Raw genomic sequence first — 23,419 nt, 5'->3', positions numbered from 1 at the left:
GATGCTCTTACTGTATGCATCTGAACCAGCTGACACATCTAAAAGCTTCATGCAAGTATGGCTGTCATGGGCTACTTCAAGAACAGAGACTAGAAATATTGGAATGGATGAAACTATAAGCATTGCTGATAATAAGATGTTCCTGACTAGGATGTTGTTTTACTAAGAACCTCATTCATTCATAAGCAGATGGAAGAAAGACCCTTTGACTCCTTCTTGACCATCCCACCAGCAAGGCTAAATGGCCTCCTGCAGCATGAGAAAGATTTCATCTTGTGAGATTTTCAGCTCGAGTTGGAAGCTTCCAGTGAGTTGGTATCAGCTCGGGCTGTTGTATTGCCCCACTGGAGCTGTCTGTGCTAGTGTGCCTGAGAAGATTCATCACTACCTCTAGCATATGCAAGCTTGGGGAGCTCTCCCAGGCTCCTCCAAGCCTCCCAGCTGGCTGACACTTTCCTGCTACCATGGAAAAAAGGGCTGGATGGCCCCTACATCTAGAGGAAGAAGAACCTCAATAGGAGGTGCAGTATTTCCAGACACTGATGGGAAGCAGGGAAGAGGGTGTTAAGCAAGAAAATTAAACTCTCCTCACATCTAAAGCCCAGGAAGGGGATTCCCTTGCCAACTCTCAGTCTAATCCTTGCACTGGCTTTGGATGGCAAACTTCAGAGCTGTCCCCAAGACACCAAGGGAGGTATCATTTTCTGGAGAGGCCCATTCCCTCGAGAGGCATTCACTCACCTGTCTTCTCTTCGGTTTGGCTGCTCTCCACTGTCTCCATTTGGGGTTGCGCTGTTGCCTTGGCAGTAGCATCCTCTGCGGCAGGGGTGGCGGTGGCAGTGGTGTCAGCAGCAGGCACGTCGGCTTGTTTAGGCTCCTCTTTGTCTTGGGCTTCATCAGCCTTCAAGGACGGCGAGTTATCAGTGGAAGCTTTAGTGGCACTTTCCCTTTCAGCGGCAGCAGAAGGCTTTTCCTCTGAGGAGGCAGCAGGAGTGGCAGCCTGTGGGGCTGGCTGCTCTGAGCCCGTGTCAGCGGCTCCATCCCCTTTTTTCTCCTCTGCTGGTGCACTGCTGTCTTTGCTGCCCTCCTCCAGCTGGGCACTGTCAGCGGTGGCTGCTTCTGTGGCAGTGGGAGCCTCACTTTCTTTGTTCTCAGCTGCTCCACCAGCAGGGCCTTCCTCCTTCTTGGCGGCGTCAGTCTCAGATGCTGGGGCATCTCCCTTCTTCTCCCCCTTGAGCTTTTTCCTTGTTATGTGTCCGCGGAAGCTGGCCTGGATTTTGGTGGCTGCCTTATGAGCTTTATCTTCTGGTTTGATGCCATCTTGCTCGATCTTTTGGTCTCCGTCCTCATTTTTTTCAACCTTTGAAGAAGAACAAGGGAGGAGAGCAGAGGAGAAAAGAGGGAGATAAGTTAAGAATTCTTCAGTTGTAGCCTAGGCTCTGGTTTCATTGGGAATTTCCCACCCTTCCCTTCTGCTAACCAGTGACAAGTTTCAAAGCAGTCTTTCCATTTGGTATGGGTTTGGAGCCAGGTGGCTCTAATTTCATCCTAAGTCTGGACAGACATGGGAGGTTTGTAAAAGGAATTTAAAGCACTTCATCATCTCTGTCAGCAATGCTGAGAGCATCTTGGCTGTGCAGAAAGGCTTGCACCAGCTGGGTTGTCTCTATTCCCATGATTTATTTTCCCATCCATTTTGAAATATACCAATTTTTTCCCCTACTCATTTTCAAAACACACTCCCAAGGGGGATTTTCACAGCCCTTCCAAACCCACCTATGCCTTCAAGTCTTTGTTTCTTTTTAATGACACCTTGTTTCACAGGTGTGTGACTCTAATGACACCAAGTGTTTTGTCTTTTACAGCTTTTTGGCTCAGGATTGCCAACAGAGAATAGTATTTCTGCCTGCCCCACCACAGCTGTGTGCTGTCTGACACACACAGATATTCACAGGTTATACTCCTCACAAATGCCTTGCCTGCAAGCGATTCAAGCACTTTGCCTTTGCTCCCCACTCATAGTTTCACTGAAGGATTAATAGGCAGATTAATATCAGTCTTTCCAATTTCAGCAGACTATTATTATTTCTCTGACTATTGGGGGGAATTCAACCTTGTAACAAAGAACAGGCATTCCCCACGTTCTTTAGACTTAAATAATGCATTAGAGTCTTAAATGGGACCAAAACAGAGTCTGAGCCTCATGCTGGTCTGCTGCAGAGAGATAATTCTCAGCTTATAAACCACCACTGAATCTATAGGACATACCATGCTTCACCCCAATAATTTAGCAGCCCTCAGGCAAGTAACAGCTCAGCTGCCTATTGATGAAAGGGCACTGTTCTATTAATATTCCCATTGGGAAGCATTCAAAAGATCTACTTGGAAGCAGAACCACTGGCCTCTTTGCTGTCTGAACCTGGTTTCTAACACTGGCTCAGGTCACAAAAGAAAGAAAATGAGCTGGCTGAGAAAGATAGCAAGTATTTACTCCTTTGGCCACTGCAACTGAGATGTGACATCCAGGGAAAAGCTCCAGACCAAAAGAGCAGAGAGAAGTGACAGCCTATAAATGCATTTGATAAAAGTGCAGCATAAAGAAGGGAGAAGTAGTCACTGCACGCCTATCACTGGGAACGTTATGCCTGTGGAGAGGGGGAGAGAGGACTTGCCACACTGGCAGCAGTCACTGGGAAACAGACTGGAAGTGACCATTTCTTACTGCATGAGATAGGGTCAGGCACACGTGTGAGAAAAGCTGTGCCAGTGAACCAAACACTTCTCCACTGGCATTCCAAAAGTGGTACCCACTATCATCCCCCTCAGTCCCCAATAAGCACAGGGTCCCCCACACTAGCACTGATGTCCATCATTCCTTGAGTGGATATGGTGGCCAAGGCATAAGCAACCTCAGGTCGACAAGGAAAAGAACTGCCCCACACAGCTGTGCAGGGGTACGGATGCTTGTGTCTACAGCAGGGAGTCTGGGAGTGAGACAAGGTGCCAGGATGCTTATGTAGGGGGTGTAGGCCTGTGAATGAGTATGTAACTGAGATTAACACACAAAATTCTGCACAAGGAGATTTCATGCTCCTGACCCTGCCCGGAGGTAAAATGGTTGTTGCACCAGTCATGGGGACACAGCTGACCAGTTACGTCTACACTTCTCCAAGTGCAATATGTGATGTGGTATGGAAAGTGGGCTTTCATGTTTGTCTCAGCTTGTCAGAGAGCAGGTGATGGTTATGTGCAAAGATGATGCAGACATTAGCATGCTGTAACCATTCATGTATGTCTTTTGCTTGCAGAGCTAACTCAACACTGTGTTATTCAGTGTCTGGGGTAAGCTTTTCAGCCTACCTCAGCACAAGGGGGTGGAAACAAATTGGAAGCGCCTTTAAACTAGCCAGAGTAGTGCAGAGCTCCACATGGGTTCGTTCATCCATCCTGTTCCTCAGACAAGTTTTTCAGTTTGCAGTAAGTCCTGTGTTGCTGTGGCAACCTAACTACTAATACCTGGACTAGCTGGTTTAAGGAGTTCTTGAGTATTGCCTGTATTACACTGTAGCCACAGCAACGTGAAGATAGATTAGGTACTTCTTTATAGCACTGTATAACACTTAGATGGCCTAGCTTTGACTCTTTCTCGCTAAGGAGTATGGCTAGTCTCAAATAGCAGCAGGATTGGGAGACTGGAAAGGCAATTTAGACATAACTATAAGACCTTAAAGGTCCAGTCCCCTGTGCCTGATTCCTGAAAAACCATTAGTGAATGTGATGAAATTGTTAATCCCTGGGCAAAGATGAAAACCATTGACTGAAGTGAGATCTCTCTTGTCATCGGCCTTGCTGCTCTTACATCCCATAAACTTCGCACAACAACCAGGACAGCTATTAGCAAGTGTGGCCTGCTGCATTCCTCTGACTCCAGAGGAATTACCCTGTTAGCTGGGCCATGCAGCAGCCCTGTGAAGGCTTATCTCCTTCACACTACTAGCAGGAGGCCAGGGCTCAGTGAGCCACAGGGTTGGCTCCTCTGCTATTCTGAGAGAAGCACTCAGAGAGCTGTGACTGCCAGCCAGCCTTTGACCTGGCAGAGAATTCAAGACCACTTCTCTCCAGGGAGTTCAGACTGAAACCTCTCAGCTGCATCTACAGCATGACAGAGCTAAAAGGCTCCTTTGCTATTCCAATGACATCATTGTCCTCTTATTCCAGTTGGGATGATATCCGTTTGAGTCCTTGCCAGACTCCAAGTTTTGCAACTGCAAAGTGTATTTCCAACAGGGTGTTTTCAGCATGATTTCAGATATAAAAGATAAGAAACATAATACTGGGGCAGGGGTGGAGTTCAAGATCACGGATGGAAGAAATGTATTAATAGTTTGTGCCAACTGTGGTCCTCAGGAATCTCATTTCTAATCAGTCCTTCCCCACTAAAGCATCCCAGGCACTTAAAATTACTTATTTTCAGGCTACTGGCCTAGGGTAGGACACAGCATCCATACTGTATGTGTGTCATGTTGCATAATGATGGGTTGCGTGAGAAACGGGTTGTTTAGAGGAAAACTTCCGTTTGCACAAAAAAAAGACAAAGGGCTTTTCATCTGTGGGTTATGCACACAGCAGATAAACCTTAATCAAGGAAGTGCTCAGAAATAACCTGTATACAGCAAAGCTCCTGGAAACCAATTTGTCTTCCTTGGAAAGCTAAAAGGGTGAGTCAGCTCTGCCAGGATGCATTCAAAACCATCTCAGTGGAAAACAAGAACTCTGTCTGTCTTACCTATCTGTCATGTGCATATAACATGTTGGTTGCAGTATTGTGGCTAGAATAAAGTGACTATTATTACCAGTATTTGTGTGGAATCTAGAGTTCCCAGCCAGTAATCAGGTCTGCTAAGGATAGGTTTCATATATTAGTATTCCATAACACACTGCCTTCATTTACACATTTATGTGTAAAGTGAACTCATGCTAACACTTAATATTGGCATATTCATGATGCTGTAAGTGTGCACGCAATGTATCGCCATTTTGCACAGAGCAAATGTCCTCTGTTTCATTTAGTGTGAAACTAATCATAGATACTTTAATGGCAGAAGGACTTGAAATCATTGCAGCTGGTGGATATGTAGCTAAATGCATGAATAAAAGCACACATATAGTCAAACAGATCCATTTCCTTCTTCAGACCACGCTCACATACCCAACAAAGCTAGTGTGCAAAGCTTTGCCTTTATGAAACGCACTGTTAAGCTTTTATGTCTCTATCTACACAACCCAAAACATCTTTCCAGTCCTAGAGGAATGATCCTCTCACCATCTCCATCTGCTTGTCTGCCACACCTCCAGGTTTCTAGGGCATCCCTTCCCTGGCAAACTGTTCCTGCAAGTGAGACTTTCCTTGCTATCACATAGCTGAGAGAGTAGGAGATAAGAAATTAATGTTTAAAACACAGATAGGGCAGAGGTTAGTTCTTAGATACCAGGAATGTAGAAATTCCACAGAGCCATGACTCCAAGAAGATTTCTAATCTCTGACCATCTTTCTACTTTCCATCTCTAAAGCCATGGCTTACAAGGAGGTCAAAATATGGCAAAGAATTAAGAAAATTTTACTATAACCTCCAGATCCTTCTAAATGCTGGCTTGTCAGGAGAGGAAAAATGGAGAAACTGGGCGTTTTCCAGATGTTCCATGTGTTTGCAGCCGCACATAAGCAAAGAAAGGAGGAGACTGAGTGCTTTGGTCCTTGCTCACTGTTTGTCCACTGTTCTCTTGTGATCTCTTCATTGCCTGGCCTTGGAAAAATAATTACAGAGTTTTTAATTTTGAATGCTGGGATGGAGAGACCAAGCTCTTTGAATGCTATACGGTCTCTTCCACTCCTCTCTATAGCTCTCCCTTTCCTGGTGTTTCTCTGCCTAACAAGACACAGAATATATCAGCCTCTTTAATGTTCATTCTAGGACCAGACTGCTATATGGTCAGCCATCACCCTTGTATCCTGCTCCTTTCTTTGCTTAGGTAGGAATTTCTCTTAAACATGACACCAAATCCTAGATCTTTTAGCTACATGTTGCTGTGTCCCAATATTCTCAAACCTGTGTGCCATGGGCTCAGATCTAGGAGTCACACATATTTCACCAGAGAAGGAAAGGAAGGCATCAATACTGGCCAGAGCCTCGATATCCATAGGACTATTAACAGCTATCAATCACCCAATTCACAGCTCAAGGGAAATATGACACCTGATTATTAATGAAAAAAATCACCAAACTTTGTTCTCCATGCAAAGATATAGAAGACCAAACATTCTTTTCTCATGACACCTGTGCTAAGGTTTGTGTGGAAATCTTTCCATCAGTTATTTAGGTGAGGCAGTACTGAATCAACTAATCACCTGTGCTATTTGTGGGGTTAAGTTGCATCTCAGCCTACTCTTGACTAGAGCACAATTGTATGTTCATACTGATGATATTCAAGGTCACCTGGGCCCAGACTCACAAAGAAATTTAGGTGCCCAACTCCCATTGATTTCACAGGATTGAGTCACCTCCATGTTTTTGTGGGCCTGGCTCTACATGACCTGATTTCTCTCAGAGGCAGCATCTAAGGAGCAGAATGCATTAAAAAAAAAAGACCAGCTGTCTCCCCAGAAGGAGTAAAGCATGGACACGTGAGAGAGAGAATAGGCTTTCACGCCTTGTGAAGTGAGGAAGCAATTTAGCACACAGAACAGCTTTTTTTAACCCAGTTAAATGGTGTGAAGACACCTGGCTAGAGGATGGCACCTGTCAGCCCAACCTGTCTGCAAGGTGAGGAAACAAACAGAGTTCCTTTTTTTTTTCCCAGGATGGCTATGGTGATGGTGGGTAAAACACCCTTGAGAAAGAAAAGGTTAATTCATCCCTCTGAAGTCTTATGCAGGATAGTTCCCCAGGGTATAACTAGCAGGGTTTCAGCTCTCCAGTTTCAAATCCTCTAACAATGGAGTTTCCACCCTTTCCTCTGCAAGATCCTCTCATGCGTAATAAATTTCCCCTTTATGATTCCTAGAATGGAATAAGATAATGATGGTGAGGCAGGTGGATGGATGTTATTTACTTGTGCACAGTGACTGGGAAGAGAAGTAGAAAATAATCTAAGACATTTCCTCTTTAGACATTTCCAGTGTGCCTTCTGAATAAATCCATTATACTCTCTTCACATGTTTTGTCATTCTCTGTTCTGTCACCCTGTTTCTTCTGAGCTAGTGGTCAACCATGGTGTCATCTACCACCCTGAAGCTCCTACAGCTCCAGCAACTAAATGGAGAAAGACACTCAGTACTGCTTACGCTGCCTTTGCAGGCCAGGTGAAAGAATGAAGTGTCGCCCCTGAAGCTGATGCAAAAGGGATGATGTTCAGGACTCATGCTTTCTGAAGCACAGTGGCTCATGGGGAAAAACACTTGCCTTGGGTCTGGTCTGTGCTCTGTGAAGTACTTCAGTGGTTGTGGGGCACAGGATGCCCTCACTCATCTTTCAATTCAAAGCATGCAGAGTCTCAGAGACAGGACTGGGTTGCCAAGGTGGTGCTTTTATAGTTAATGTCAAGAGTGTGTATATATCCTGGGCAATGGCCTAAGTGTGTGAGGGCACTCAAGGGCACAAAGTCTGTGTGAGCTGTGTTGAAGGTCTTGGGTGTTTGGCACAATGAACATCTATGCTCTTGCTTCAGGTTGGATCCTGGCACATACTCTACTGTCAGTTGTGCCTAGTCTCCTTTTTGGAGGGAAATACTTGTGTCACTCCAGAAGGAACAAGACAGCAGGCATTCAGATCAAGGGATCAAAGCACAGAAAGGAAGCAGGAAGGTATCCAAGCTCACAGTGTAAATCTACTCCCAAAATAACCACATTGAAGAAATTCAGCAAAAGGACCGGGTGAAAAATTTCCCTTGACCTATGCTTTGATTAGAAAAGTCCAGTCAAAGAATATGTGATTTCCAATGCAGAAGTGCTTAGAGAGACATGCCAGCATGGATGTCAATGGACTAAAGAGAAATTTTATCTAAGTTCAAACTATGTGGTTTGTTTCATCATGTTTGGGACAGTCTGGACAAGGATGGTTGCTGCTATGTGAATTATTTCAAAGTACCACGGTCGCATTCTGCAGGTAATGAAACCCAGAATTATCAATCTCTATCCCTCCCCACCTTTTCTCTCCCATTCTCTTTTTTTTACTTGCTTGCTTAGTTTTGAACTCCACAAAAATTTTCAGGGAATTGTTACGGACCTCTGGTGGCTCAGAGTTCCTTCCTTCATGAGAGCTAGCCACATTTGCTTCTGATCTAGCTGCAGCCAAGGGTCAGAGGCTAACTTACAGCTCAGACTTGCTACTCAGAGATCTAGTGCAGACAGCTGCTGAGATTCCCCAGAGTCCAGGCTTATCCAGGGTCTTCAGAATCATTTCCACAAAGAACCCAGTTTGTGTCCTGAAGCTCCCATCTCATTCCCTCGACGGGAACATAGGGCATCCCATCCTTCAGGCATGTCAACTGCACCACTCAGCTTGGTGTTGTCTGCAAACACGCTGACGTTGCACTTGATCCCACCATGTCATTGAGGAAGATATTAAACAGCACTGGTCCCCATATGGACCCCTAAAGACACCACTTGTCATCAGCATCTACTGGGACTCCAAGTCGTTGACCACTGCCCTCTGGATGAAACTGTCCAATCAATTCCTCACCCACCAAACACTCCACCCATCAAATCTCTCTCTCCAGTTTTGAGAGAAGGATGTTAAAGGCCTTACAGAGGTCCAGATAGATGATATCTGTAGACCCTCCCTTGTTCACTGGTATAGTCACTCCATCATAGAAAAACACTAGGCTAGTCAGGCCGGACTTGCCCTTGGTGATACTGTGCTCACCTCCCTGTCCTCCGTGTGTCTTCACTTGTAGCTCTGTGGCACCTTAAAAAATGGAAAGGGTGATGCTTACTCTGCCCTTGAAACCTAAAGTTTTGCAGTGGTGCTGCCGGAGAGGGAAAGTCCTCTTATGAATACCCTATTTAATTATCACAGACCAATCCCATCAGCCATGCTCATGGCAACTAAGGCTTCAATGAGGAAAATACTTAGTGCACCAGTCTTCTCTGTCTTCCCACACTGCTCCACAATGAACTTCTGCTCCATAGGGCATCTGGACAGTGATGCAATGATGTTCTACAGGACCTTTCACTCCCCACTGCTTTACACCTAGCACCTGCACAAAGAAGAAAAGGTGTTTCTCCTCCTGAACTGAAGCTACTGCTGGGGTGAAACCCTGTGGCTGCTACCTGTGCCCTCAGTCACATACAGCAGTTGAACGTCAGGGGGGACAGGGATGTGTCTCTCACCTGAAATGACAGGGTGAGCTGAAGTAGGTAGCAACCAGGACTCTTGACTGGGATTTGGCAAAACCAGTAAAGTCAGTACTGCATTTCTTACTGTTCCATTAAGCTCCTGGTCAGACTTTTCATAGAATCATAGACATCAAGGTTGGAGGAGAACTCTAAGATCATCAAGTCCAACCATTAGCCTGTCACTCTGCTGTATCACCTAAACCCTAAACCATATCCTCCAGTGTCAGATCCAGACATCTCTTAATCCAGGGATGCTGATTCCATCACATCCCTGGGCAACTTATTCCAGTGCCTGACTACCCTAACACAGAAAAAAATTTCCTAACATCTAATCTGAATCTCTCCTGTCTCAGTTTATGACAATTCCCCCTAGTCGTCTCACTGCAGGCACGGCAGAAGAGACCCTCCCCCACCTCCCTACAACCCCCTTTCAGGTAGCTGTACAGAGCAATGAGGTCATCCCTGAGCTGCCTCTTCTCAAGGCTAAATAAACCAAATTCCCTCAGCCATTTCTCATACAACATGTTTGCCAGACCTTTTATGAGCCTCCTTGCCCTTTGCTGGACTTGCTCCAGAGCCTCAGTGTCTTTTTAATATTGAGGGGCCCAAAACTGAACACAGCAGTTGCGGTGTGGCCTCACCAATGCTGAGTACAAGGGGTTGATCACTTTCCTAGTCCTGCTGGTCACACTATTCTGCATACAGGCCAAGATGCCACTGGCCTTCTTGGTCACCTCTTCCGAAAGAAAGCCTAACCCCATATACCAGTTTTAGCCAAGAACTTCCCCATTTCCCAAGGAGCACAGTACAATCTTAAAAATCATCAGAACATCCCCCAGCAAAATCCAAGTAAACAGATTTGTAAGTCTATGTAATTTGATAAACTGGCTCTAAAACAGCTCTGCCTAAGATATCCTCTCTCATAACCTCTTCAGCTTTTGTTCCAGATAGACCAATCCCACATCCCCACTGCAGAGCTGAACTCTAGGATTGGCTCTGCTGTCTCTACTTCTTGCTCTACAGGATTTTCTGACCCCGTTAACACCAGGCCCAACTTCACTAGGGCAGGGTGTCAGCCTTCCTGTTGGAGGCAGAGAATGATAATGTTGAGTGCTGGCTCTGATCTTCCTGAAAGCTCAGCTTATCAATTTGTGTTGCAGATCTTCATGCCATTTGGGCTTGACCAACCCAGAGGTTGCCCTCATGTCTTCACATATACTTTTTCCTCTGGCTTGCCCTGGACATTCTCTCCACCCACCTTCACTTCAGTGGTACCATTGATGCTGATGTTTGCTCCACAGATCTTCTATAAGGTGGCTGATAGGACTGTCATGACAGCATGTGTATGAATTCACCATAAGCCGTGGGTAAGATGTGGACCCCTCTTATGAATCTGAATTCTTCACAGCAACAGCATGTCTTGGATATCAGGGATCTTACAGAAAAACAGTGAAATTATTCTTGGCCTACATTTATTTCTCATTCCTTTTATGTGTTTAAAGTAGAAGCAGAGAAAGAAGGAGAGTTCCATATCTCCTCCATGCTTAGGCATTAGTTCAAGTGAGAACAGGAACAGTTAGACCTACTCTTAAGATATCAAATACAGGAGACAGGTCACTGGTCCCACAACGAGGTCTTATATACTGCTGACTTACAGAAAAGTGTGAGAAGACCTAGATCATCTCTTTCTATTACTCCTATCCCAAAGTTTGTACAAGTTATTAACAAACAGATATACTGAGATCTTCTTAGAAGTCGAATGCCAAATGCAATGTCAGATGATGAATGTGGAGTGTACTTTGATTTCAATGACATTTTACTAGGGATCATTTTTACAAGACCTCTGTGGTCTGATGCTCCAAACAACTGTTAAGTTCCAGAAGGACTGTGAACCTAGATGAATTACTATTTGTAGTGTTGCCAGAGTCTCAAATGCATAGCGTGCAGCTCAGTAAAGCACTGCTGCAATATTTAAGCTGTGCTCTTATCTATTTCCTCCTGTCAGTGCAGGGTGAGAATATCCTAAAAAGGATCCTAAGTGTCTACCAGAAATGTAAAAGGTCTCCAGAGGGGACCTGTATGACACAGCTTCTTTCACCCAAGAACCTGGGCTCGACCACCTGAGACCTTGCCCAGTTTGTGTAACTTCAGTGTTTCCCAAGGTCTGTAAAACTGATGAATCAGGCCTGTGAGTGCAGCTGTCACTCCTGAGTGGCACTGCTGAAGGCATAATGTTGTGTCATCCTCTTCTCCCATCCTTCAGGTATAGTCGTCACCAGAGCACAGACATGGTTTTGATTGGAAAGATCCTCTGGGGCCACAGGAAGCTGAACACAAGACCCAGTAGCTCCAAGGCTTAATCACTTATTCTAGAGACTGGCACTGAGCTATGGGAAATGCACATGTGGCTTTGAGCCATTTTGTTTCCTACTTTGCTCGTTTACAGTATACAGCCCTATTGAAAAAGGGGGAGGAGGGAGGAAAGCCTGCAGAGCATGCAACGAAAGACCCTTTGTGGACCCTGTTAAGTTACTGCTGTAAAGACCTCTAGCCAAAGGGAACATGTTGAATAGATGTGCTGGGGAAAATAGCCACAAGTGTTTGGATTCACCACTTATAAGGGCTAACATATCACAGTCACATTTAAATCATCACTCAGATCTTCTCCTAAGCTTCCTGCTGTAGGACAGCTGTTCTTTCTTTCTGGGTTTTTTTTTTTTTTCATTACTTGGGATTTCCATCTTAAAGTTCTTATTAAAAAAGGGCTTCAATAAGCTTTAAACATCTTTGTCCTAAAATCTTCTGGATTTTTTTCCATCCTTCAGTCAGGCAGCATGGCAGTAGCCTCAAAGCACTGCACATTGTAATATGTTTTCCCAAGGCACACAGTTTAGATGACTCTGTATCTAGTGCACCTGTAGCAGAACCATACTGTGCATCCAGGCACCCCTGGAGCCCTCCCTGTGGAAAGCTTTACTCAGCAGCCCCCCTGACAGAGAAGACAAGAGAAAAGGGACCCCTGGAGGGGATGAGGGGATGGATGGGCAGGCAGGGTATGCAGAGCTTCTTCCACATCTTTCTGCTCTGCTGCAGGTGTGATATGGAAATAGAGTTTTCATCCTGAGAAGGACTAAGTTTCTGGAGTTTCTGGAATAGTAGCCTTCTTCCAACAGGATCCCATGCAAAGCCAGACAGAAAGCACTGGGAAGTTTGCACAGACAACCTAATGCCAGAAAATGGGGAATGTTTCCTCTTCTGTTAGTAAGGGCCAGTTTATACTGCACAGCTTTGTCACACAGTGAAGAGGAAATAACTGGAAATCTCCAGGGTCCTCTAGGCCTTCCCTGTACAGTGCAACAGGGCTGATTTTGTTCATCTTTAGCCCACCCAGCAAGAGTGGTTTTTACCAGTCTTTGGACATTTCCTTGAAAGATGATTCTCTGGGTTTCTCTGGCAGTTTATTCCTTTGGTGAGCTAAAGAATTCCTATCAGAGTTTCAGCCACCCCCCCGCATCTTGTTCATGAGATGAGCTTGTTTCTGCATTCTTTGTAACACTTCTTCATATATCAATAGCTCTCACCTGTCATACCATCCTTGTTTGTCAGATCACTCCTCCCAGCTCTCTTAAAACCTTCTCAGAGGTCTTACTTTGGTTTCTGAATTTACATTTGTTCTACTGAGAAATTACTAATATGTCTACCCACCTTTAATGAATAATGAAACACTATACTCACAAAAATAGTAATTAGCAATATAGCTAAAAATAAATCAATGTGTGGATCAGACTCCCAAAGGCAGTAGGAAAAGTTGCCGCCATGAAAATAGGTGGAGCTGAAAATAGCTAAGCACTTCAGGGGAAAAAAAAAAAAAGAGAGAGGAAAATAAAATGCTTAGGGAAACTTATGAATGGCCAAGTGTTCTATAGATACTTAGCAATCCACACAGATTGTTCAACACTGTCCTGAGTCTGACTGCCCCATTTCCTGTCAGCCTCCCCCAAATGCTATTCAGCACGTTTAGGAGCTTTCTGAGGATGTCAAGAAGCTGGAGCAGGCTAGGACAAGCAAGATGGAGTGGAAGAATGTCAAACACTCTTCAGAGGTTCTCTAAGAGTCGCTATCAGGGCTTCTATTGTCCTAATGTTGAGCTTCCAGATGAAGGAAGCCCACTGTAAGAAGAACTAAATGCATAAGGATTTATAATGTTGACAACCAGTATTATTTCTACATCCTTGGGATAGATCTCCCTTATGATGCAGGAAAGGAAGCAATGAAACAAGGAACAGGAGACAACAGGAGTGTGTTGAACACAAGAAAGGGCACAGAGAACACACTGGTTTGCAGAGGACAACCAATTCAGATACTACAGGAGCCAGCTTGCTTTCCCCTAGCACCATCTAAAATATACTTTCCTGGTAGAAGCTTCTTCAGGAAGTCACAGGACAAGGCTGGCTCTTGCCAGTCCAATTTATTTACCCATTAACAATAAAAATACTAAGTCCTTCATAAGTCACATCATTTGGGTTAAGCAAATTGTAGTTCTGCTCAAACAGTGCAAAGATTATGCTATGCAGATGGTGGTCAGGTTATGTTGGAGGGAAGGGATGCCATTGAAAGGGACCTTGACAGGCTTGAGAGGTGGCCAATGCAAACCTCATGAATTTTAACAGAATTAAATGTAAGGTCCTATATATGGGCCATGGCAATCCCAGGCATACCTACAAGTTGGTGGGGAAATAATTGAAACCAGCAGTGAGGAGAAAGACTTGGGAGTGACAGTGGATGAGAGCTGCAGTGTGTGCTAACAGCCCAGAAAGACAATCAGATCCTGGGCTGTGTCAAAAGGAGTGTGGGCAGCAGGTCAAAAGAGGTGATTCTTCACCTCTACTCTGCTCTCGTGAGACCCCACCTGGAATACTGCATGCAGTTCTGGTGTCCTCAACATAAACATAAAAGGGACATGGAACTGTTGGAGCTAGTCCAGAGGAGTCCACAAGGTTGATAACAGGATTCAAGCATCTCCACTGTGAAGACAGGCTGAGGAAGTTGGGGCTGTTCAGTCTGGAGAAGAGAAGACTGTGTGGAGACCTCATAGCAACTTTTCAATATCTGAAGGGGCTACAAGGGAGCTAGTGAGGGACTCTGTTAGGAACTGCAATGATAAGACAAGGGGTAATGGGTTCAGATTGAAGGAGGGAAAGTCTAGGTTGAATATTAGAAACAAAGGTTTTTACTGTTAGGGTGGTGAGACATTGGAACAGGTTGCCCAGGGATGTGGTGGCTGCTCTGACCCTGGGATAAGGCCTTGAACAACCTGATCTAGTGAGGAGGTGTCCCTGCCCATGGCTGGAGGGGTTGGGACTAGATGATCTGTAAGGTCCATTCCAACCCCTAAATTCTAGGATTCTACGTCATTAATTGTACTTTACTTTTCAGATGAACTGGTCCCTCAGTCATGTAGACACAAATCCTGCAAATTCCATCATAACGAATCATTATTTATCTACAGTTTTAGCCCAGGAGTACAGTGGTTTATTTCTTTTATTCTTTTGGTAACTCCTTTTTCCTACTTCCCAGTCAGAAAGAGGAAATCATATTATACAGCTATCACAAACTGCATGCCACAAACATACACATGCACATATATATATATAAACATAGTGAAGTAAGTGAGTAATTTGCAAGAAATCCACTGCCTGAAGACAGTTTGCATAATGAATTCACTAAATCCTACTGAAATTAAATCAGACATGAACCCTAGATAGGGAATATTTTCAAACAGATTAAATTCAACAAGACTCATTTGATCCCTTACAAAAAAAATGAGTTACATATGTACAAACAATTTCTGTACTCCCCCAAACCAGACACTAACTAAGGTTTGGGGATTTGCATAATCCTTAACAATATGTGAGGGTACTCATGTAGAATTGTACCTACTGGGGCTTTCAGGTAATGTTAGCATTTTGATCTCAGTGCAAAGCAGAGAAAAAAGTTTCCACCTGTATTTTGCTTTGGTTGCAGCAGCAATTGTTTTGAAGGCTAAAGAAAATATGACTCACCCTCCCAAGATGCCTGCTTTCCAGCTGGTACTCTCCCAGAATTTAACCATGAATTATTAACATTTTAGTATACATTCCTATGCCTTAGCTCTGGTGGTTCCACATAAACTTGATTGAAAAAAAGAATTAAAGGCCCAGGTCTTAAGGAATGAATGGTGGGATCTTGACAAATGTCTACTTGCCTTAATCCTGTTGAAACCAGTGCGAATTAGGCACCAAGGCTCTCTGAAAACCCTGCTAGGCTCCTGCCTATATAAATCTTATTTGTTAGGACAGTTCTGTAAATTACCTGATACCACCCTGCCACTGTTTGGAACAAGGCTTGTAAATATCTGCTGAAAGACTGCAAAGTAAAACAAAGGAGCTTAAAGAAGACTTAAAGCGTTAGTAGGAAATCTGGATATTTGAAGCTTAGGAAACTCAGGGGTATAAAGGGATTACACTAAAATGTTGGTTCTAGTTTTTTTGAGTTGGAAGTTGGAAAGTTAAAATGCAGAAGGTAGAGGGTTGGCAAAGGAGAACAGAGGATCTCAGGGTTAGGACAGCTGACAGATGGCTGTCCTACAGCACTGCCCCACCTTTGCTGCTCAATTCCTGTTATCCTGGCCCATATTTTTCATGGGGCGATTCCTAGTGAAAAGTTCTGCATCTCTGACTAGCTGAATTCAGACACCTTGAATCCAATTTAGAGCAGTGCTGAGCACTCAGAGCTGCAGCTGACAGTAATGGAAGATGTTTTCAGATGTGTGCAATTGAAAACAAAACCTATTCATATAAGTCAGGTCCTACATTTCTGAAATTCAGCACATAAAACTAGGGAGTCCTGCTGACCAAACTCTTTGTGTCTCAGCTATCCATCTGCAAAAAACAGAGTAAAAATGCTCAGTTATCTCACATGGGTGTTGCAAAGATTTACTAAGTAACGTTAGGGATGTGCTCAGAAGCATGAGAGAGCTCAGGAGAAAATTAGTATTTCTGATTTCAGAGCAGAGTCTGAATGCAATTAAGCAAAGTTCTGGGGTCACACGCTGACTTATTATGAGAAAACAAAATATTGAATAACTGTTCATTAAGTGAGCACTGGCCATTCTATGACCTGAATGTAGTAGGAATCCCTGAAAAGAAAAATGCGTTCCTGTTGTTAGAAGTGTACTGAAATGCATTCACAAGAGGAGACCACACTGAGGTTGCAGAGGCAACTGCATTTCCAGTGTTGGCTAATTTTCTGATATTTGACTTACCATCCTTAATAACTTTTTTCTAACATAGTTTCTCCATGTTCTTTTTCACACATACTAGCTCACATTGCAGCTGAAGTCTAAATCTATTTCCACTCCTAGTAACATGGGATAATTCAACTTTCACCCAGATTTCACTTTCTAAAATGTAATTAACTAAATCATGGGAGCTCAAACCTCTTGGCTTCATGAGCATCTTGGAAAAAACAAACAAAACCAAACAACTTCCAATGTCCAAGAGGTGTCAAACCCCTACCCAGTACCCTAGGTGAGATGAGGGATTTTTCAAGAAGCAGCTCCCAGGCAGAAAACAGCAATGGTTCCCTGGGATCCTAGCATCCAGTTTGGAATGGGGTGAGACCATGTGCCCAGCTGAGTTCTGGAGCTTGTAGGAAGCTACTGGCCTCAGAAGCCCCTGAGAGCTTTCTCCCACATGGATACTGATAAAAAAAAGCAGTGTGCTGGCAGTAGTACAACACATCTCCATAGCCTCAAGCTGCTCCAGAGGAAGTTCAGGTTTGACATCATGAGGAATTTCTTCACAGACAGGGTTGTTAGACATTGGAATGGACTACCCAGGGAGGTGGTAAAGTCACCATTCCTGAAGGTGTTCAAGAAACAACTGGATGTGGCACTTAGTGCTATGATTTAGTTGACAAGGTGGTGATTGGTCAAAAGTTGGACTCAATGATTTTAGAGGTCTTTTCCAACCTAAATGATTCTGTGATTCCATTGTGGGAGTCACAATTCAGTCACTCAGTATCTGCCTGTGGCCTAAAAGCCACAAGTTGTCCATCTTAGAAATAGGTGAGGCAGGATCATCAGAGGAAAACAAAATGTTTTTCTTAGCAAAAAAAAAGTAGAAACTATGTCTTATCTGGCAATTTAATGAGTGCACAATTACTGCATCAGGGAAAACCCCCTAAAGATTTAATCATTTAATATGTACAAAAAGCTACTGAACAGAGAATTACTTTATTCAAAGGATTAGTTATACCCTTGCCTAGTTTTCAGCAACTCCATTGCTACTCTGGAACATCAGAGCAGGAATAGCAGGGATGCTGCCAGGCAGAAGCACAGGGTGTTGATAAAAGTGGAGCAAAGGAATGCAGAAATCCTGCTCAGCACTTTCCTGTGCTCTGTATAACTGGGCACTATCTCACTGCCACTGGCAGCACGCTGACCTCCTGTTTACACCACAGTACTTGAAGCTTGTGTTTTTTAAAAATTGTGCCTATTTCCAATTCTGATTAACTTCTCCAGGTATTTTTATGCAGCTCAGTTTTCACAAATGGATTTCCAAACAACGGAATTGCTCTGTATGGTAGCCCTCAGAGGTACTCAGCATACTCAGTTTTCTGCTGCACCTGACAGCAAGAAGAGCTAAGAGGCAAGTACCCGAGGGAGAAGTTGAAAAATTACAGGTTGGGGATATCAGCATCAATGATAAGATTACTGAGAGGCAATGAACCATTTGTGGAAGATGGAACTGGATGGATATAAGGAGGCAGAGCAAGAAGAAGCATATTTTGCAGGGACAGGTCAGAACCACAGAAGAGAAAGAGAAGAAAGCAAGCCCTGCCAGTGGGCCACTTACTGCTCTTTGTGAAACAGGAAGGGTGGCCCTAGCATGGTAAGGCCCCTTCAGTTCTGGAGTGGGTGCTTACAAGTTGCAGTATTATCTGCCATGGTCAGTGCTTCTCCTTCTATAGGGAGAAGAACCCAGTGGAGCCACATGATCTCATATGCTTCCAACAAAATTATCTCCTGACCTAGTCCAATGCCTTTTTTGCCTCCCCCTTCATTTCTGTACTGTGGCAGTGTACACTTCTTCAGTGACAAAGCCAGAAACAAGGCTTGTCACAGGGTTAGGCTGAAACATCATCTGATTTGGGAGCGGCAGAGACTACAAAATCCCAACCATTTTACAAATGCTAACACAAGACCTACATTTCCACTGCCTTCTTGGAAAAAGTGCATCAGGTTGGGCCTGGAGATACAGCCAAACATCCACTTGGCAACAAGGTCTCTTTCTTCCCTACAATGACAGGCTCTCTACTTCCATTTGTGACTGGCAGAGGGGCAGTGCCCTTCCTCTGGACCTGCCAACAGGACCTTCTCTTTTGGCCACCTACACTGTTTCCATGAAGTGTCTCTTTGGATCACTCTGTCTTGACTATCAATTCTGCGTTAGTCCTGGCAGCAAGAGGTTTAACTCCAGAGGACCAGAAGGAGGATGTCTTAAGCTGCCACAGAGTACAATCTCAGCAAAAGGCCCTCAAAATAGGAGACAGGGTATACTCATAAGGCATAGGCTTCAAACCATAACCAGTGATTAGATTTGGTGTGCTTACAGTGCCATGCCATGCTGGCACATCTCAGGACTACAGACACAGGCACAACTCTTCTTCCAGGCTTACAGGGTGCCAAAGAATTGCTTTTTTTCTCCCAAGACTTAACAATTTCTGTACTGGGATTTCTGTATTTCCATTTCAGTCTCTGCTAAGAAAAACTCTCCCTTGAGCATATTAGGCTGCTTTGTGCCCCGTCGGGAGAAGTAAACTTTCTTCTGGAGATAATTCATGGACAAAGAGCCATAGGAGACAACACATCAGTTCATAAGCAGTCAGCATATGTAGCCATGGTGGGAAAAATTCCCCACCTGTGCCTAAACAGAAAACTGTGTCCCATCTTATACACCAGAGATTTGAGTAAGGCAATACAGACATTCATGGCCTCCACAACAGCAGCACAGTACTCAGACTATGGAGAAACCACAGGTAGGCTGTCATCAATAGAGCATATGATAGTGTACCACCAAGGTTCTTGCCTCTTCTCAGGCTCCCTGTTAAGCCCAGTTTGAAGGCTCTGATCTCTTTCTTAAGCCCATCCTGGTGTGGAGTTTATGATCCAGACAGACTTCCTCTCCTGTTGCGAGCGCAGCCTCCCTGCCTGGAGATCCTCCAGGCCAACAACCAAGAGCCTGAAATTCATGAGAACGGCAGAAGCTTGGGATACAGGACCCCAAGACCTGCTTGCTTCCTCAATTTCCAGGTCAGCCCTTCCTTAGGACATCCTCCCATGAGGTCCTGTAGGCAGACACACATCCCACTCCCACAGACACAAATATAAAATGACAGACAAATAAAGCAAATAAATTATTTGCATTTCTCAAACTATTTCTTTCAGGTGAGAAGAAGGCAGGGGAAGAAGAGAGGAACAAAAGTATCCTTTTTCAGTAATTTCTAGATTAATTCATGCAAGGCATGTGAATACTAGTTTAAGAGCTGTCGATTATATAGAGATAAAACAGGCAGAAATACTTCAGCAGATAATTCCACTTTCTTCTGTGCCTCACTTTCCTCACATACAAACGGAGTAATAACAAGAGTGTTCCAGGCTTGATTTGTCAAGTATCTAAGCTGACATCTTCCAACACCACTGAAAAGTGTAGTAGTAGTTTCAGTGATAACACATTTGGCCCATTTTTCCCAATTACTTTGCAACCCATCATTCACAGGCACAAGTAAAAAGTAGTGTGACTCATGTATTACATAAAAAGCCTGTCTTACAAGCATCTTTCTGGGCACATGCTAAAGGCAGAAGCAGAAAATGCAAAATGGAGACTACCTCTGAAACCTCACTTAGACTTCCTGCCTTTTTATAGTCTTTATTGTATCTTTTTTTTCTTGAAAGGCTCCCCAACCCAAGGTACTACAAAGGATAGACAGAGTTCACTAAGTGGGCAGCAATTCAGTATTTTCCTGTTATCATAATTTCAAGCAAGCATGACAAAGTGCCTTATTTGCCACACATCATTCAAAACCCTCACCAAATACAGAATACTGGCTTCCTTATGGTCTTTTTCTGTGGTGCTATTTTGCCATAATATCTCAGTGCTTCATGAGCCTTAATGGATGTTCTCCCAGGGAGGTAGGTGGGGTTGTCATCTCTATTTTACAGACACTAAAATCAGACAAAGAATCTAAGGTCAAAATGGCCAGAGCACCCACTAACGCTGGGTCCCTAATTTGTGATGCCTTGGATTAGTATTTCCCCAGCTCTGTGCATGTTGACAGCAGACCTCCATACAATACCAGCTCTGCACTTTTGCAAGTCAGACCCCAGATGTCTCCAACTGAGAACCCAGAAATGAGAACACACCAATTAGTGGCCACCCATGGAAAACCTCATTTATATGGTCTTTTCATATCACATAGGAACTTGTGACAAAAGGCAGGAAAAAGCCTAATTCTTCAGGGCAGTATTCAATTGACAAAATATGAGACCATTCTTCTGTTTCTGAACAGCCTCTTGCCCAATTCAATACATAACCTTCATCACTGGCAGTAAATGAAACAGGAGACCTATAGAAAACAGCTTCGTTTATGGCAAAACTCATTCAGTGCCTAAGTATATTCCATTCTCTGCACTGAATGAGACAGGGATCCTATTGAAAAAAAAAACAGCATTTGATCTTAAATAATTAAGAACCACATTTTCCTGTCTATATGTGAAAGAAGACAAATTAAAGATGGACAGGCAACCTTTTTAATTAATTCTCTATATTCTAAGTGTTTGACTTTGAAAACTCAATGTATGCTTAACAAAAGTGTTTAATCTCTTATCTTAAAAATATAAACTAATAAGGAAGAAAATAGGAAAATTCATTATTTGAAATAACATTCTCCTTTGTATCATAAAGGCACAACAGTTGCCTATTAAATGGTTGCAAATCTCTATGCTTTCAAAGCTTTAATCCTCTAATCTCAACAGATACAGACAAATAACAAATTCAAAAAACACAGTGTCTGTTTGAAGAAGAACCCTACCAAGGAAATTCTTGTCCAAACAGGAAAAGCTCAGCAAAATTGCATGTACTTAAAAAGATTGTCTTTGACTATTACAATTTATCTCATCTCCTAGAAGCTGGGTAATCCTGACTATAGGCAGGGTGTCTTGTTCCCCCTCTTGTGTTGTGAAAGGCTTGGGAATAACCAAAGAAAGGATATCTTCATGAGGGTTGTATGAACCCAGCACATGATAATGGAAGACACCACAGTTCAGCTTTAGTTCTTCTATATTCTCATGCAGCAATAGCTCTTCTGCTGCACGAGAATATGACCAGTGAAGGTGAATATTATATATCACTATGTTTTATTCAGTATTCCCAGCAACAGTTAGGACACATCATAATGGGAGCAGAGGGGATTAAACACTGGAGGTGACTGCTAGTAGGAGTACAGCACTCCAATTGGGAATTTCTGAGTGACTGTCATAGAAATGCTTTGAGACAACTCGTGTCAGGCAGGCAGAAGAAGCCACCAACTGATAAATCCCTTGTAATAATTCTCTCGTGAGGATGATGAAAAGAGAACCTCTGTGTGGAGCTCCAGCAGATGTCCGTGTACAGAAGATGGTGAGATGTCTTGCAGAAACCATAGTCCTAAGTCTTGGGTAGAATGGGTAATATGGGTAGAACTAGGCACCTCAGTACCTCAGTACCATAATACACCAAGTAAATGCCTTTTGAACCTTCCTATAATGAATGTTGAAGAGAAAGTGACATCTAGACTGTCTGGGTTTAGGTATCTTGCTCTGCTTATCAGGGAAATATCTTCTGGTTTGAATTCCAAGCCCTGAACCTCTGCCCTGAAATAGACAACTATAGTTCTTCCCTGACAGCATGCAGTAGATAGGTATTTATCCAGTATCTCACTGCAAAAACTAGCTTCCCTAAATTTTGTGATACGTTGATTCAGCTCTCTACTGTACCCAAAAAGATTGCAAGTCTTGCCTTCCTCCTACAAAAGACTGTTAAGAGCAAGCTGCTTCTAGATTTTCCTGCTTAAGCTTTTCCATGAAAGAATTAAATAAGCATGAGGTCAGAGACAGAGAGCGCACAGAAATAAACATAGCTTTATAGACTACTGGTTAAGCACTCTTCTGCAAGAGGACAGATTGGCTCCAGGTTCTGCTTCAGTGAATATTTGATCCTAATCGTATGAAGTAGTGTTGAAAGAACACAAGAGATCACTTAGTTCATCCTCTGGTCCAGAGGTACCTTCTACAGTCCTTCAGTGATCTGAGCTGCCATAGTTTTCTCAATCTACTCCAGTATATCACGATACTTTTGGACTCTTCCTGAAGTCTAGTCTGAATCACTCTGACATCCCACTAAAGACCATTACTCCTAGTTTTATATGCTCTGGACAGTAAGAACAGATTATTCCCATTTTCTTGCACTTGGGAGACTAGCATCTGGACACCTCTTGGACGTACTCTTTTTAGGTAAAACAACCCTGATTATTTCAGTCTTTCACCACAAATTATATTTTCCTTGACCTCAAGCAATTGCCACTATCCCAGTCTACACACCTCTCACCAGATCCCATTCTTTTAGAGTGCAGTACAAGACTAAGATAGGATATTTCAGCTGAGACTTATTTGTGCATACCAGGGCTAAAGGCTTATGAGATGTGTCTTACAGCCTGTACTCCCATTTGCACAACCTGTTAAGATGATATTTCCCTTCTTGACAAGAGAATGATGTTTTAGACTAACACTGGATTTGTGGTCCTCCAGAGACCCTGTTTCCCCTCCTGAAGGACAGCTAGCTGGCCTGTGGTCTCCCATGGTCAGCTGGCTGAAATTCATTAATCATTCTCATGGAGAGCACTTTACATTTGCTCTGATGCTGTGCAAACCAGGTCCCTAGTTTGACA

General features: G+C 43.6%; 1 protein-coding gene across 1 annotated transcript in view; it reads right to left on the bottom strand.

The window, feature by feature from the left end:
• Positions 1-1,360, bottom strand: part of GAP43 (growth associated protein 43) — a gene marked incomplete at its 5' end in the record, with an annotated part of 23,414 nt that extends 22,054 nt beyond the window's left edge. The window contains one exon of the mRNA XM_009077444.1: positions 742-1,360. Coding sequence (XP_009075692.1) covers positions 742-1,360 — 619 coding nt within the window. The remainder of the gene's footprint in view (positions 1-741) is intronic.
• Positions 1,361-23,419: the final 22,059 nt, after the last annotated feature.

The sequence above is a fragment of the Acanthisitta chloris genome, unplaced genomic scaffold (assembly GCF_000695815.1).
Source record: "Acanthisitta chloris isolate BGI_N310 unplaced genomic scaffold, ASM69581v1 scaffold10526, whole genome shotgun sequence".
Taxonomy (NCBI): domain Eukaryota; kingdom Metazoa; phylum Chordata; class Aves; order Passeriformes; family Acanthisittidae; genus Acanthisitta; species Acanthisitta chloris.
This window is presented reverse-complemented; position numbering and strand designations above follow the sequence as displayed.